This window comes from Taudactylus pleione, unplaced genomic scaffold (genome assembly GCF_031769625.1).
Source record: "Taudactylus pleione unplaced genomic scaffold, aTauple2 ptg000372l, whole genome shotgun sequence".
Taxonomy (NCBI): domain Eukaryota; kingdom Metazoa; phylum Chordata; class Amphibia; order Anura; family Myobatrachidae; genus Taudactylus; species Taudactylus pleione.
The window spans coordinates 15,176,582-15,189,078 of NW_028284773.1; the positions used below are offsets into that span (position 1 = coordinate 15,176,582).

Consider the following 12,497-nt stretch of genomic DNA (forward strand, 5'->3'; position numbering starts at 1 on the left):
CTGCACCAAAGCAATGCTGAATTGCGTTTAATAATAATCCCCGTGGCAAGGTAGATACTTAATCATCAAGGGCAGCCTGGCTCCCAATGATGAATAGACTCCATAGAGAAAAACAGTAACTTTTGAGTGATGAAGCCCGGAGTAACTATTCATAAGTTGTAACATAGGACACGAAAAGCTTAACACACTGAACATTTCAGGAGGAGATAATAACAGGATCTATGGATTGGGAAAAGCACTTGGTTCTAGTAGCAAACCTTCCAAGACCTAGAATCTAGGCATAGAATAAAGTGGTTCAATAATAAGATATTGGACCTGATTCAGAAAGGATCGCTTTTGCGATCACAGCTCCGTAACCTCACACAGATCCACTGCGAAAATATGCTTATGATTGCAATCGCAATGCCGTCGCGGCCTTACATTAGGACGCCCACATCCCCTTATGCACATCTGTAATACTTAGCTCAATAGTGAAACAATCGCTAGCATCGAGTACTATTGGTCCTTCACGTAGAATTACAGCAGCCCTGACCTCACTTAGAAATTAGTAACTTCATTGTACGCAGTGGGAGCTCAGACTGTGATTCCTATCGCAATGGCTAATTTATGCACGCCCATGCAACGGCGTTCAAACGCACTGACACGCTTGCTTTTCTTCAACCACTTCCCCGTCACCACCCGAACGGTGCTTCCTGTCAATCACTCTGCGATGGGTCTGGATAGTCACTACGATCGCAGTGGCCAGTTCGCGCACTGAGATGCATGCGCAGTACACAACAATCGGCCGATTGCTTGCGTATTAGCAACTGTTATCATTGCTGAATCAGGCCCATTAAAGCTGACCACATAAGACACTGAATACAATGATGACATACAGTATATTAATGCTGATTAATGTATACAGTATGAAAGGTTATTTGACACCTTTTTAATGCACTGCACATTATATTTTGATCTATAAAACAATAATAAAATAACAAATGTAATATTGATGACTCAATTGCTGCAGTATATTATTGGCAAGCATAGCATTTGAAACTGTTTAGTTTTTCATTCTATATGTTTCAGTTAACAAACTTAAAAAATGAGGTGTACCAGATATACAGTATGGTCTGACGGGCACTTGATTTAGCTACTTAAGGAGGTATTTTTACCAAAGTTTGAGTTTAATAGATTTTGATAGATATCAATGAAAATCGATCAACATCAATGTTGTGTTTCTGGGACTAACTCACACATTTACTAATACTTTAAAAAAAAAAAAATCACAAATTATCTGTTAGTAAATGTGTGATTTAGCCCCAGAAGCACAACATCAATGTTAATCGATTTTAATCAATTTTAATTGATTCTTAAATCGATCAAAAATGATTAAAAATCGACCTTTAGTAAATATACCCCAAAGTATTTACATTTATATATTTTTTTCTCATAACTAACTTGTCCTGGCAAAGTACGCAATCACTGATTCTTGAGGATGTGGGTTATTTAAGTATACTTGTATAAGAAGGGTAGGGGTATTTTTTAAATCTGATGTAGAAAGGATGAGGTGGGGGTAAATAACAGTTTAGTTACCCATGTTGGAATCATTATCTCAGGGTTAACTTTTTACCATTCTGTCAAAGGCCAGGTATGCATTCTGATATGTATCGGAATGATATATATTCTCTATATAGCTCAGTGTGTACACTCAATAACGCGTTTGTGCGTCGTCAGCGGTGTTGCCTCATCTGACGTGCTGCACGTCAGATGGGCCGACCAAACTGACGAAATGGCATGCAGGTAAATGCCGGCCGTACACCATATCGTGTGTACTGCATGGGGTGTCTGATCGGCTGGGATACACGTCATTCTGATGTACACCCTGCCAAAAAGGCTCAGTACACCAAGTTTAAAGTGCGTCATGCCTTCTAAAGCTATGAATTTAAACTTTATTTAATTATTTTCTAAAAGTTTAATTTTGGTGTCAAATGTTTGATAAAAAACCATCTTTATGTGAACAATTACAAGACACAGGGCAGGATGTACTTTGCATCGCATCCGCGATATGATATATCCCACCTCTCATCGGGTACATACCACTGTTGATTACCGCGGTATGTACCTAGAATACCCGATAAGATCTGTTCTTTACGATGCTCCCGGATAGAGGGACTTCCTGATTTAACACCCAGGAGTCCCTCTGGGGCATGCACAGAAGGCCGCGGGGCTGCTGGAAGGGATCGATTGGATCCCACCCAGGGGAGGCTTCCCAAAAAGAAGCCCATAGGCTTTTCTTCGGTAATGCCACCTGAAGATGGCATTACCCACCTGGACTTTATACATATGGAAAATGCGGTAAACCCCCTGAAAACGGCATTTTCCCCTTTAGTACATCCCGCCCATAACATGGTGTGTACTGTATACTGATAACCTCTGAGGATTTTGCCTTAAATTAGTTTTATTCCTTAAACAGAAAATTTATGCTTTCAAGTTAAAAATCCATTTCAGATGATTTGTGGAGAGAATATGCCCTTATATTGTGCCTATAAATGCCTGATTTTAAGTCAACCATCTTCATTTTCTGCTTAAGGAATAACATGCATTTAAGGCATAATCCTGTGTCTACCGATGATTGTAGGTCATACTTGCTTACTTTTCAAAAAGCATTTCAGGGAGATTGTGAAAACAACACCTATGTGCGTAGTGGTGTACTGCGACATGTGAGAGGCGTGTCATGAAACTGACTAATGGTGCATACACACGGTCAGATTTTTCTTCAGATCTGAACGATAACGATTTAAAAATCATTCAATCATTCATATCTGAAGGAAAATCTGACATATCTGACATGCCTGAACGATGCGCGTTCCCGATGGTCAGATAACGATATCTGAAATCTGATGTGTTTGCAGTCAGACTTGGATGATTCCATTCATTTTAATGCAGTCAAAAATCGTTAAATCGTTCAAATCTTTGGTAAAATCGTTCAAATCATTCAGTCGTTCATCTGACAGATCTGACAAATCTGACTGTGTGTATGGTCCATTACATCCTAATGTAAACAAGCCCCAAAGCAGTTTGTAAAATCTATTTGTTGATGAAAACACACTGTAAAACACAATACATGAACAAGCCCTGAAAAGTATCAAGGGCTCAAAGTATGTAAGTGGCCACGAGAAACCTTACATGAAAATGCATGTAGCCATAGGGATCATTGTGCCTTATAATAACCAATGCAGGGAAATGGCACTGATTGTACCATTTGAATGTATTTATTTCTGATTTATTTTTTCCCCTCCAAGTATATAACTACTTCATAATGGGGGTAAGGTGCAATCAGGGATATTGTTAGATTCTTCGGGGAGCTTGCTACTCTTTCAGGGAGTCTCCCTGACAATGAGGGAGAGTTGGCAAGTTTGCTGTGGGTGTAAGCACAAAATGATGTATTATGCACATTGCAGCCTGATGGACACACATAACTTCTATTATGTACTTTTATGGTAACCAGGTCTCTGTTGAAGGCGTTGTCATCTTGCAGCAGTTCCCATTCTCCTCAGGCCTGCAGCGCATGTCCGTTATAACCCAAACTCTCAATGGTAATGAATACGCTGTGTACATGAAAGGAGCCCCAGAGATGGTGGCCTCGTTCTGCAGACGAGACACAGGTAGGTATATTAATTCCACTTTTATAATCTTGCACTTTACTAAATATACCCCTAGGGGCAAGGTTGCACTGTACATGGTAATCTCCATCAACCACTGCAAACTTGTGCTCATCAAGCATTACCACAATTTTGTTCCAATACACTTTGGAGGAAATGTAGAGAGATTTAGATGTGAGAGGGGTGTGTCCAAATTCAAATCAAAATTTCGGTATAAATATAAAGCTGTCCAGCATCTGTGGATTACATGCAAAAGCTGTCAGTATTTACCCTACATGCAAAATAATGAAATGTATTTGCACCCCTTGCATTGCATCATGGTTTGTCCAGGTGCACCGTTATGAAATCCATTGAGTCCTATAACTTTACAGAAGAGGGTTTTGCACAAGGCTTTTGTTTTGTGCTTTGTAAATCAACTCAAACCTATAGTTTGCACAAGGCTGTTGCAGAACAGAAGATGCTTATTCAAAGAATTGAAACAAGTTTCATATATAAACTTTGTGAGGTATTTAACACCACAATCATGCTGCGACAATTGTATAGGAGCCTTGTATTACTACTGTGGCTAATGGAGGAATGTGGTCCTTGCCCTTTGTATGTCTGAATCTGTGGCTTCTGCATGATCAGATATATCTACTTGGATCATGGCATTGACCTAGACACAACCATCACTGCCCTCACAAACACAATCACACTAGTAGATGCATTACTGCCTCACACAAGATCAATACTCTCCTATCTGTACTGCTTTGAATTTTTGATGCTATGGTTGGCTATGTGTTGTCCTATGACTACCCATCAAAACTGAGGGCATGATAGTCAAGGAGGAGTTTTTGTATACTTTCTCAGGGTGCTCTATGGGTGTCTTATGGGTTAATTAGCTTCTGACAAAATGGATCCTAGTTTGGGTGTGTATATGTATATAGTAGCTGTACAGTGCAGCATCCTGTGATAGGTGCTGTGTAATAGTAATACAGGTAATAATTTATGGTATAAAATATCAATGTAGCCCATAAGGGCTTAGAGGAATATCCAGTTTTAAATGTATAGAAAATCTAAGTGCAGCATGTCCTTAGCATTAATAGTAGTAATAATATGAATAACTAAAAATAACAATTAAGAATACATTTATTAATTGTAAATTGTTGTTCTGTCAAACAGTTCCTATCAACTTCTTAGATGAGCTGGAGCTGTACACAAAGCAGGGATTTCGGGTTATCGGTCTGGCATACAAATCGTTGGAGATAAATAATACCATAAAAGTGTCTACTTTAAAACGGTAAAGTTATATTAGTATGTATTATAGATATCTCATACATTGATACACTTTAATATAAATTAGTTTCCACGGAGATTATGGGAATAATATATATCATCTAAACTTCAGTAGCTCAATGCTATTTTGTTTTGGTAATCGAGAAGCACGTGTTTTGTTCCAGAACAGTCCGTTTCCCATATGTGCAATGTTCTGCCAATTAAGTTTTTGTTTCCGTTTTAATTCACCATTCCACTGATTTTTGTCATTTTGTAGAATTATATAGACTGGATAGAGTCAGGAAAATGACCATTTCATTTGTTTATGTGGTATGGTCAGGGGCGGATTGGGATTGAAAACTAGCCCGGGAAGTTTATAGAAGCAGCCCTAATGGGGGTGGGGTCTGTCATGAGGGGCGGGATTCTCCCTCCTCATAGGGCCTGATTCTGAAGGCCCCCACATGGAGTGATATAGTGGCCGATCCAATGGTTTTGAACGGTATAGTCGCTATACTGTTCCGTGTGTTGGCATGCTATCGTCCGTGGTGCGCTCCCATGGGGTAGTCCGTCGCTGCTCTAGATCTTTCTGCATGTTGAATTGATCTGGGGGATCGCCTAACGATCCCATGCAGCGCTATGCAGGTGGGAGAGGGGGGTGCTGGCATATCGGGCGGTCGGGCTGCCCGATATGTCTGCAATCAGATCAGCCATCGCATTGCAAGGTGCATATCACACCGTGTTTGGGGCCCTTGAGTCGGAGGCAGTCGCGGCCTTCCTTGCTTCTTTTGATGCAGTAGCGTCTGCGACTTTATGCTAATGCAGCTACAGTGCCCTTCACTGGTGTACATTTGTGCATTCAAATGTGTAAGGACTGAGACGCTCGCTGTCAGTGTCTACAGAAGCTGTAGAAGCTAGGTGCAGATCATCCGTCTGTGTATGGCCTTTAACATGAGCAATTCAGTGTCTCTGTGCAACCGCTTTCAGCAACATGCTCATATCACTCCACTTTCTAAAACACTACACTACATGGTGCGTGGAAAATGGGGGAGTGAATGTGCGAACGCAGGTTTATCTGTGCGTTCTAACAGCGTTTCATGGGCATGCATAATGAACATGGAAGCGTCATTGTACACATCACCTGGTTGTATTTCACACTGAAGTGATCGCAGTGCTTGTGGAGGGGTAGGGTCGACCTCAAGGGCTGCGAGCAGCTCCGAAGGCTCTCGATGTTACTGATAAAGCATACACTTCCTGGAGATGACGTGTGCTGCGAAGGGAAGGGGCCGTCTTTAGACATAGTTGACGTCCTCTTGCCTGGCTGTGCAATCGCTTCCTATGCATATATTTGCAGCAGAGCGGCTACGTGCAAACGAATCTAGCGAGCGGGTCTGAATCGGGCCCTGAGCCCATGGGCCCCTACAGGAAAACAAACACACACATTACCCTCAATAGGAAAACAAACACAATTGCCCCCACAGGAAAAAATAAAACACATTGGTCCCCGACAAGAAACAAAATTGTCCCCCACGGGAAAAAAAACAAAACACACACAGCCCCCACAGGGGAAATGCACACACATTGGCCTACACATTAAAAAATAAAACACATTGATTCAATTATTCCTCCCACAGGGAAAAAAGAAATAACACAAACATTGATTCCCCCACGCCCTCAGCACCTAATCACCAGCCTTGTCACCTCATCACAATTTTCTGCTCCTCAGCCCCTCACCCCCATTTTTAGCCCCTTGCCAACTCAGCCTCACCATTCCTCAGCCATGTGTCTTCTGCTCCAAACCACCTCTTCCTCTCCCCCTCTCCCTTGACACTAGGCATGCAGGTAGGCAGATTTATCAACGTTTACAATACTTACTGACTGTCACACTACTGTGACACAGTCAGAACTGGCGGGCCGGCGCTGGCTCTTGCTTCTCCGTGACTTCTGTGTGCACTGCCACTGACTGTGCAGGGCTGCAGGGTGCTGCTGTGCATGCAGTCGTGCAGTGAAGGCTGCAAAGGTAATGGAGGCGGGCCGAGGACGGGCTGAAGGCGGAGCCGTCAGTGGTGACTGACGGCTCTGCAAAGGCTTATGGGAGGAGCTGCTGCTGGTGGGCATGCGCAGCAGCTCCCACGGTGGCCATTTTTCTTTAACTACACAGTCACACAGTAACGCTGCGCGATCAGAGCTGGGCTCCGATCGCGGCAGCGGCAAGCGGAGCAGAGCAGTAGTCAATGAAGGGCAGCTACACAGGGACCGGCCCAGTGTCACAGCGGCCCAATTCGCCGCTGGGTATGGTCAGGTACACTGGGAGCATATCCAATTGCGGGGTGAATATTTGAAAAACTCCACGGCACAGGGTTTTGCTATTCAATAAGGTGCCTGAAAATGGTACGCCGTAAATTCTATAGAAACCGCTGCGTCTTTTTTATTTTTTTTTTCTTGCAACCCCAGAGCAAGTCTGATTTTTCCTAAAATCGTTATTTCCTAAAATCAGACTTGCTCTGTGGCCCTGACGACATCCCCCCCAGAGGACTAATTAAGCTATTGGAAGTTTCCAATTAGCTCAATTTAGTCCTTAATTACTCGCCTTCCAAATCAATGTCTTCCTCCAGCATCAGGAGCTGGCTCTTCTGTAGCAGGGTGAGTATGTCAGTGTGTGTGTGTGTGACCCCTCCCCCCCCACTGTAAGGGATGCTGGAAGAACTAGCAACCCTGGAGCCTACCAGCAGCCCCTGGGATTCCCAGCAGCCCCCTCCCTAGTGAGAAGATGGAGGGGAGGCCACCTGGAGCCACAGAGACCCCCTGACTCGTAAATATCTTTTTATTTATTTATTTTCACGTGTGACCACTTTTTTCTTTTTATTGGATACCGCGGGTATCGGGAGCGGCATACCAGCGGTAATCTTAAATTGGGTGCAAGGTTTTTTTTAGTTCAATAAACCTCTCACCCAATTGTATATGCCCCTAAAGCAGTGTTTTTCAACCATTATACCGTGGCACATTAGTGTGCCACAAGCAGTTGTCAAGTGTGCCGTGAGGTCAGTGCAGTAAGAGCTGACTTTACTTGTACTGCTGCCCCAGGCAGTGTTGGGATCTTGTGATTTTTTTTTTTCTCTTTTTGTCTGATGGTGTGCCTTAGTAACTGTAAAATCTTGTACGGTGTGCCGCAAGTTGAAAAAGGTTGAAAATCACTGCCCTAAAGGTCAAATTCAGAATTTTGTTGCCAAATACGGAACAAGTTTGTAATATTTTGCTGAACTCTACTCTGCATAAAACATGAGCAAGATTAGAGAGTTGTCTGCTTTGCCCTTGCCTGAATTGCCTTTTGTGACACTGGAGACTTGTCTATAAAACTAGTGTTAGATCCACTGCACGCAATTCGGTCACTCACTACCCCAAGCTGTTGTATTGTTTATGATTATTCAAAGTAGAGCTTTGGGAGGAGATGTCGGGGAATACTGGGCAAAGGCTTAAACAATGGCATTCTAGTACAGTTTAGCAAACAGAGAGAGTAACATTTTCTATATATAGGTGCTAAGTTAATCTACATTTACTTCTTAATTTTCCACTGCACAAAGCAAGTAGGGTGAGTGATGAACGTCAGGGGTGGATTTGGAATTTAAAGTGGCCCTTGACAAATTTCAGAAAGTGGCCCAACGTTGGGTAACTAAAAGCGCAACTTACTGACTTTTCCTTGAAAAGGGGCATGTCCTTATGAGAAAGGGTGTATTATGTGAAATACCATGGCTGCGAGCCACTCCCCTTATTTTCGTCACACGGGGCATGCCCAGTGCACCAGGAGCTGCTGGGCATGTCCCCAGTCTCTCTCTCTCCAGTGAATAGACACCCTGCGCATGTGCATAATATCTATTCAGTGGGTGAGAGGGGGCTTCCCAACCTCTTCCCGACCGCAACGGGAGCTCTGTCTCACAAGACAAGGATGGTCTCATCTTGTGATGTTAAGAGATCCGCCACAGGCCACTCTGCTTACTATGACAAACGTCAGTACGCTGCCTATCATGCAAGTGTGTCACTACTTGCAGGGTCGGGCCTAGACCAAGTAGAGCCGAGGGTGAAATGTCTAAAATAAATAAATAAATAAAATCTTTACTAATTTTTGTGAGTACTAAATAAAAATACACCTTACCTATATTGTGGTTTCTCTGCAACGGGGAACCTCTGAAGAATTTGATACTTCCTGGACAGGCAGTGTCGGCATTCACTATTCATGCAGGAGAGCACATGGTCTGGAAGCCGCCTGATTGTCTAGGAATAAAGCCAACGTCCTCATCATGCAATAGCGGTTCAACCAGATGGTATGCAGTCGGGATGCCGACGGTCTGCACTGTGAGGCACTGTATAGCAAGAAAGTGGACACATTACTTGTGTTTAGTTGAGATCATTGTCTTAATAATACATGCAATGTTACATAACTGACAAATTGTATATTTTATATTAAAGCGATGAGGTGGAATCTGACTTGTCTTTCCTTGGACTTCTGGTGATGGAAAATCGGCTTAAATTGGAAACCAGGCCAGTATTAAAGGAGCTTTTTCATTCCAGGGTCAGAACTGTTATGATCACAGGTATGATTACAATCACATTTATACCCTGATGACTCTCTCTTCATGGTTCAAATGTTAGTACATGACATTTCCATCAAGAAGAAATGACACCATTTACAGTATTTTCTAATATTTATAGATTGTAGAGGAAAATGATGAAATACCTTTATAGTTCAGTGATATATTATATAGGTGTCTACAGTAATTATAGTATTGTGCCTAATATAACTTCCCAATTTCATACATTCCAGCATTGACACAGGTGTAGAGCAGCCCACAGGGTCCCACTAGTAGATGTATAACAAGAACCTCTCTTCCTTCACTAAGTAGAAGTATATTATAATAGGCCAGGAGAGCACAGGTCATGGAATTTCGCAACAGAGAGAAGCTATTTTCCATGTCAGCCCTGTGGATTGCTCTATATATGGACATGGCAGTCATTGCGGGAACTTGTAGAAATGAATTGCTAGAAGAGAACCTGCTGTTTTTATTTATTTTCTCCAATCATTATTATTTGAAAAATGGTAAAACAGATGATCTTTCTGTATCCAAATATTGGTGATATGATGGTAAAAGTCATTACACACTATGGGGAAGGTGTATCAAAGCTTGGAGAGAAATAAAGTGGAGACAGGGCACCACAGGTCAGGGGGCGCTGTTTGGGCCTGTCAAATTTCTGTTTATTATCATTCTTGCTTGTAGCTTCCTCTTAGTTCATCCCCAACATCTCCTGGCCTCTCCTATCTCTTCCCTGGCCCTTCCCCATGAAGCCATGGACCTTTTTTGGGTGCATTATGTCCCTTTGAAAAATGAGGGGGGCACCAATTCTCTTTCTGGCACAGGGCACCAAAAAGTCTAGTTACGGCTCTGGTTATTGGGTAGACACTGTTGGAAACTGCTGCAAATAATGACTCTCACCATCTCACTATGCTCTGCCTGCCCATGCTGTACACCAGTATAAAGCTGTGAGAAGCTGGTGGAAAGTAGGGGGCTGGTGATAGATAGCAAGACTGACTGCTGTCTGAGTATACTGAACTGTATAATCCTCATGAGACATTAATGTGATTTAGGATTTCTAAATAATTTGAATTTTACTACAATCCTTCTAACTTTTTTGTAATGCATTATTATGTGCTGTCATTGTTAATCTGCATTTTGCCACATTCACTTTTCAGTGTTTGTGTACAGTAACAAACTTGGGTAACATTGCGATGTTTGCTCTTCAGGTGACAATCTCCAGACAGCGGTCACTGTTGCTAAAAAGTCTGGGATGATAAGTGAAGCCAGCAATGTTATCCTGGTAGAAGCCAAGGAGCCCAGTGATTCTAGATTAGCCTCTATCACATGGACTCTTGAGTATGGTGTGAAGCCAAAAAGTTTTGATGATGTGGTAAGTAACGTTGTATTACTGATAACCAGCAACAGTGTTTATATACGAAAAAAAAAACTTCTATAAAATTCCTTCCAAGTATCCTTGTCAACTACTTTCATACATCCTACTAGAGATGTGCGGTTCGGTTTTCCTGAAATACGAACACACCCGAACCTAGGGATTCTGAGTCACCTTGAGTCCCAGTTTGGAATCACTTTGGGGTTCCGAGTCAAACTAAGTCTCTGCTGAGGACAGCTGTCAGTTTAGAACTTGTATTTAAAACCCAAACTCTGGTTTTGGATTGTGTGCAATCAGGTCCAAATTACATGATATTGGCTTATTTGATTGAATTATTATTATTATTTTTTTTTTTTTTAAATGGATGTCTTTTTTTAAGGAATCCAAAACACTCGAGGGTGGTTTTGCCAAAACCAAAACACGATGATGAATTAGAACTAAAACCACAACACGGGGGTCTGCACACATCTCTACATCCTACACATATTAAGGTTATGTCAATGGCATTTTTATGCTGCAGAGCATACATACTCATTGAAACCAACATTAACACTTTTAAGATAAAAGATACTACCAAAAAACTAGGGAGAAAGACAGTAAAACTTTTATATATTTTTATTGTCTGAAAGTACATGTTGATGAGGAGTATACAATAAATTTGGGAAGAAGGTTATACTGTTAGAAAACATTATTTAACCCCTATATGAAAGCTGCACTATCACCTATATATTTCTATTAATGTATTCTTCCACTAGTTTGGGCTAGGATTTTGATTGACTTCCTGCTTACAGTACATTCCATGATAATGACCACATTTCCCTGGGAGATACAGCTGTATGGAGCAGTTGCCAGGACTCTGTCTAGGGGGAGGGTCATGTAAAGATGCCTATCCATTACACGACCTGAAAAAATGAACGTCTAGCATTCAGTCCTTCGGGTCGCCAGGTGCGGTGCCAGCAACGAACGGCGTTCACTGAACGTCTTTCAGTGCAGGATCTCGACCTCCTATCTGGGAACATGTGGAACCTGACTATCGTCGTCAGGTTCACCAGCATGTTCCATAGATAGCCTGGGTTGGCAAGGACCCAGCATGTACGCGCATCGCTGGTCCTTGCCGGCTATCCATTACATGACTTTGTGAATAATGCGATCGTGTAATGGATAGGCCCCTTTAGAAAATTTTTACAGTAGGTGGGAATGCAGTTTCAGAAGGCTGTGCCGTGCTAAATTGTCATGAGTAAAAGCTGCATTATGATATGCAGGAAATGACTGGTAATATATGAATGCATACAGTATCCTCATTAACCAATGTTATAAACAGGAGATATTTACCTAGAGAACAAGCGCTCATCATAGATTGGACTGAACTGATGCAGGTCATTGACAGTTGAGTTTCCACAATATGATTAGTTGATATTTGTAAATTTTTATTTCTCCCCTTCCATAATTGAATTACCTTGTACTTAAAATTTGTTTTTGTTGTATACGTAAGGTACTGTACAGTATATTCTGTATTTGTTAAAGTTTTTTCCATACAGTACCATATGTACAATTTCAGCTGTAGCAATGGTCAGTAAGCACATACTAGCTAAAAATAATTTAAAAAGGAATTACTAAAATAATCGTGTTTAAAAATAAATAAAA

General features: G+C 41.8%; 1 protein-coding gene across 1 annotated transcript in view; it reads left to right on the top strand.

The window, feature by feature from the left end:
• ATP13A4 (ATPase 13A4) overlaps window positions 1-12,497 on the top strand; it is a 178,474-nt gene that overhangs the window by 114,691 nt on the left and 51,286 nt on the right. The window contains exons 16-19 of the mRNA XM_088444816.1: window positions 3,491-3,647; window positions 4,806-4,923; window positions 9,360-9,484; window positions 10,690-10,853. Of these exons, the coding sequence (XP_088300942.1) occupies window positions 3,491-3,647; window positions 4,806-4,923; window positions 9,360-9,484; window positions 10,690-10,853 (564 nt within the window). The remainder of the gene's footprint in view (window positions 1-3,490; window positions 3,648-4,805; window positions 4,924-9,359; window positions 9,485-10,689; window positions 10,854-12,497) is intronic.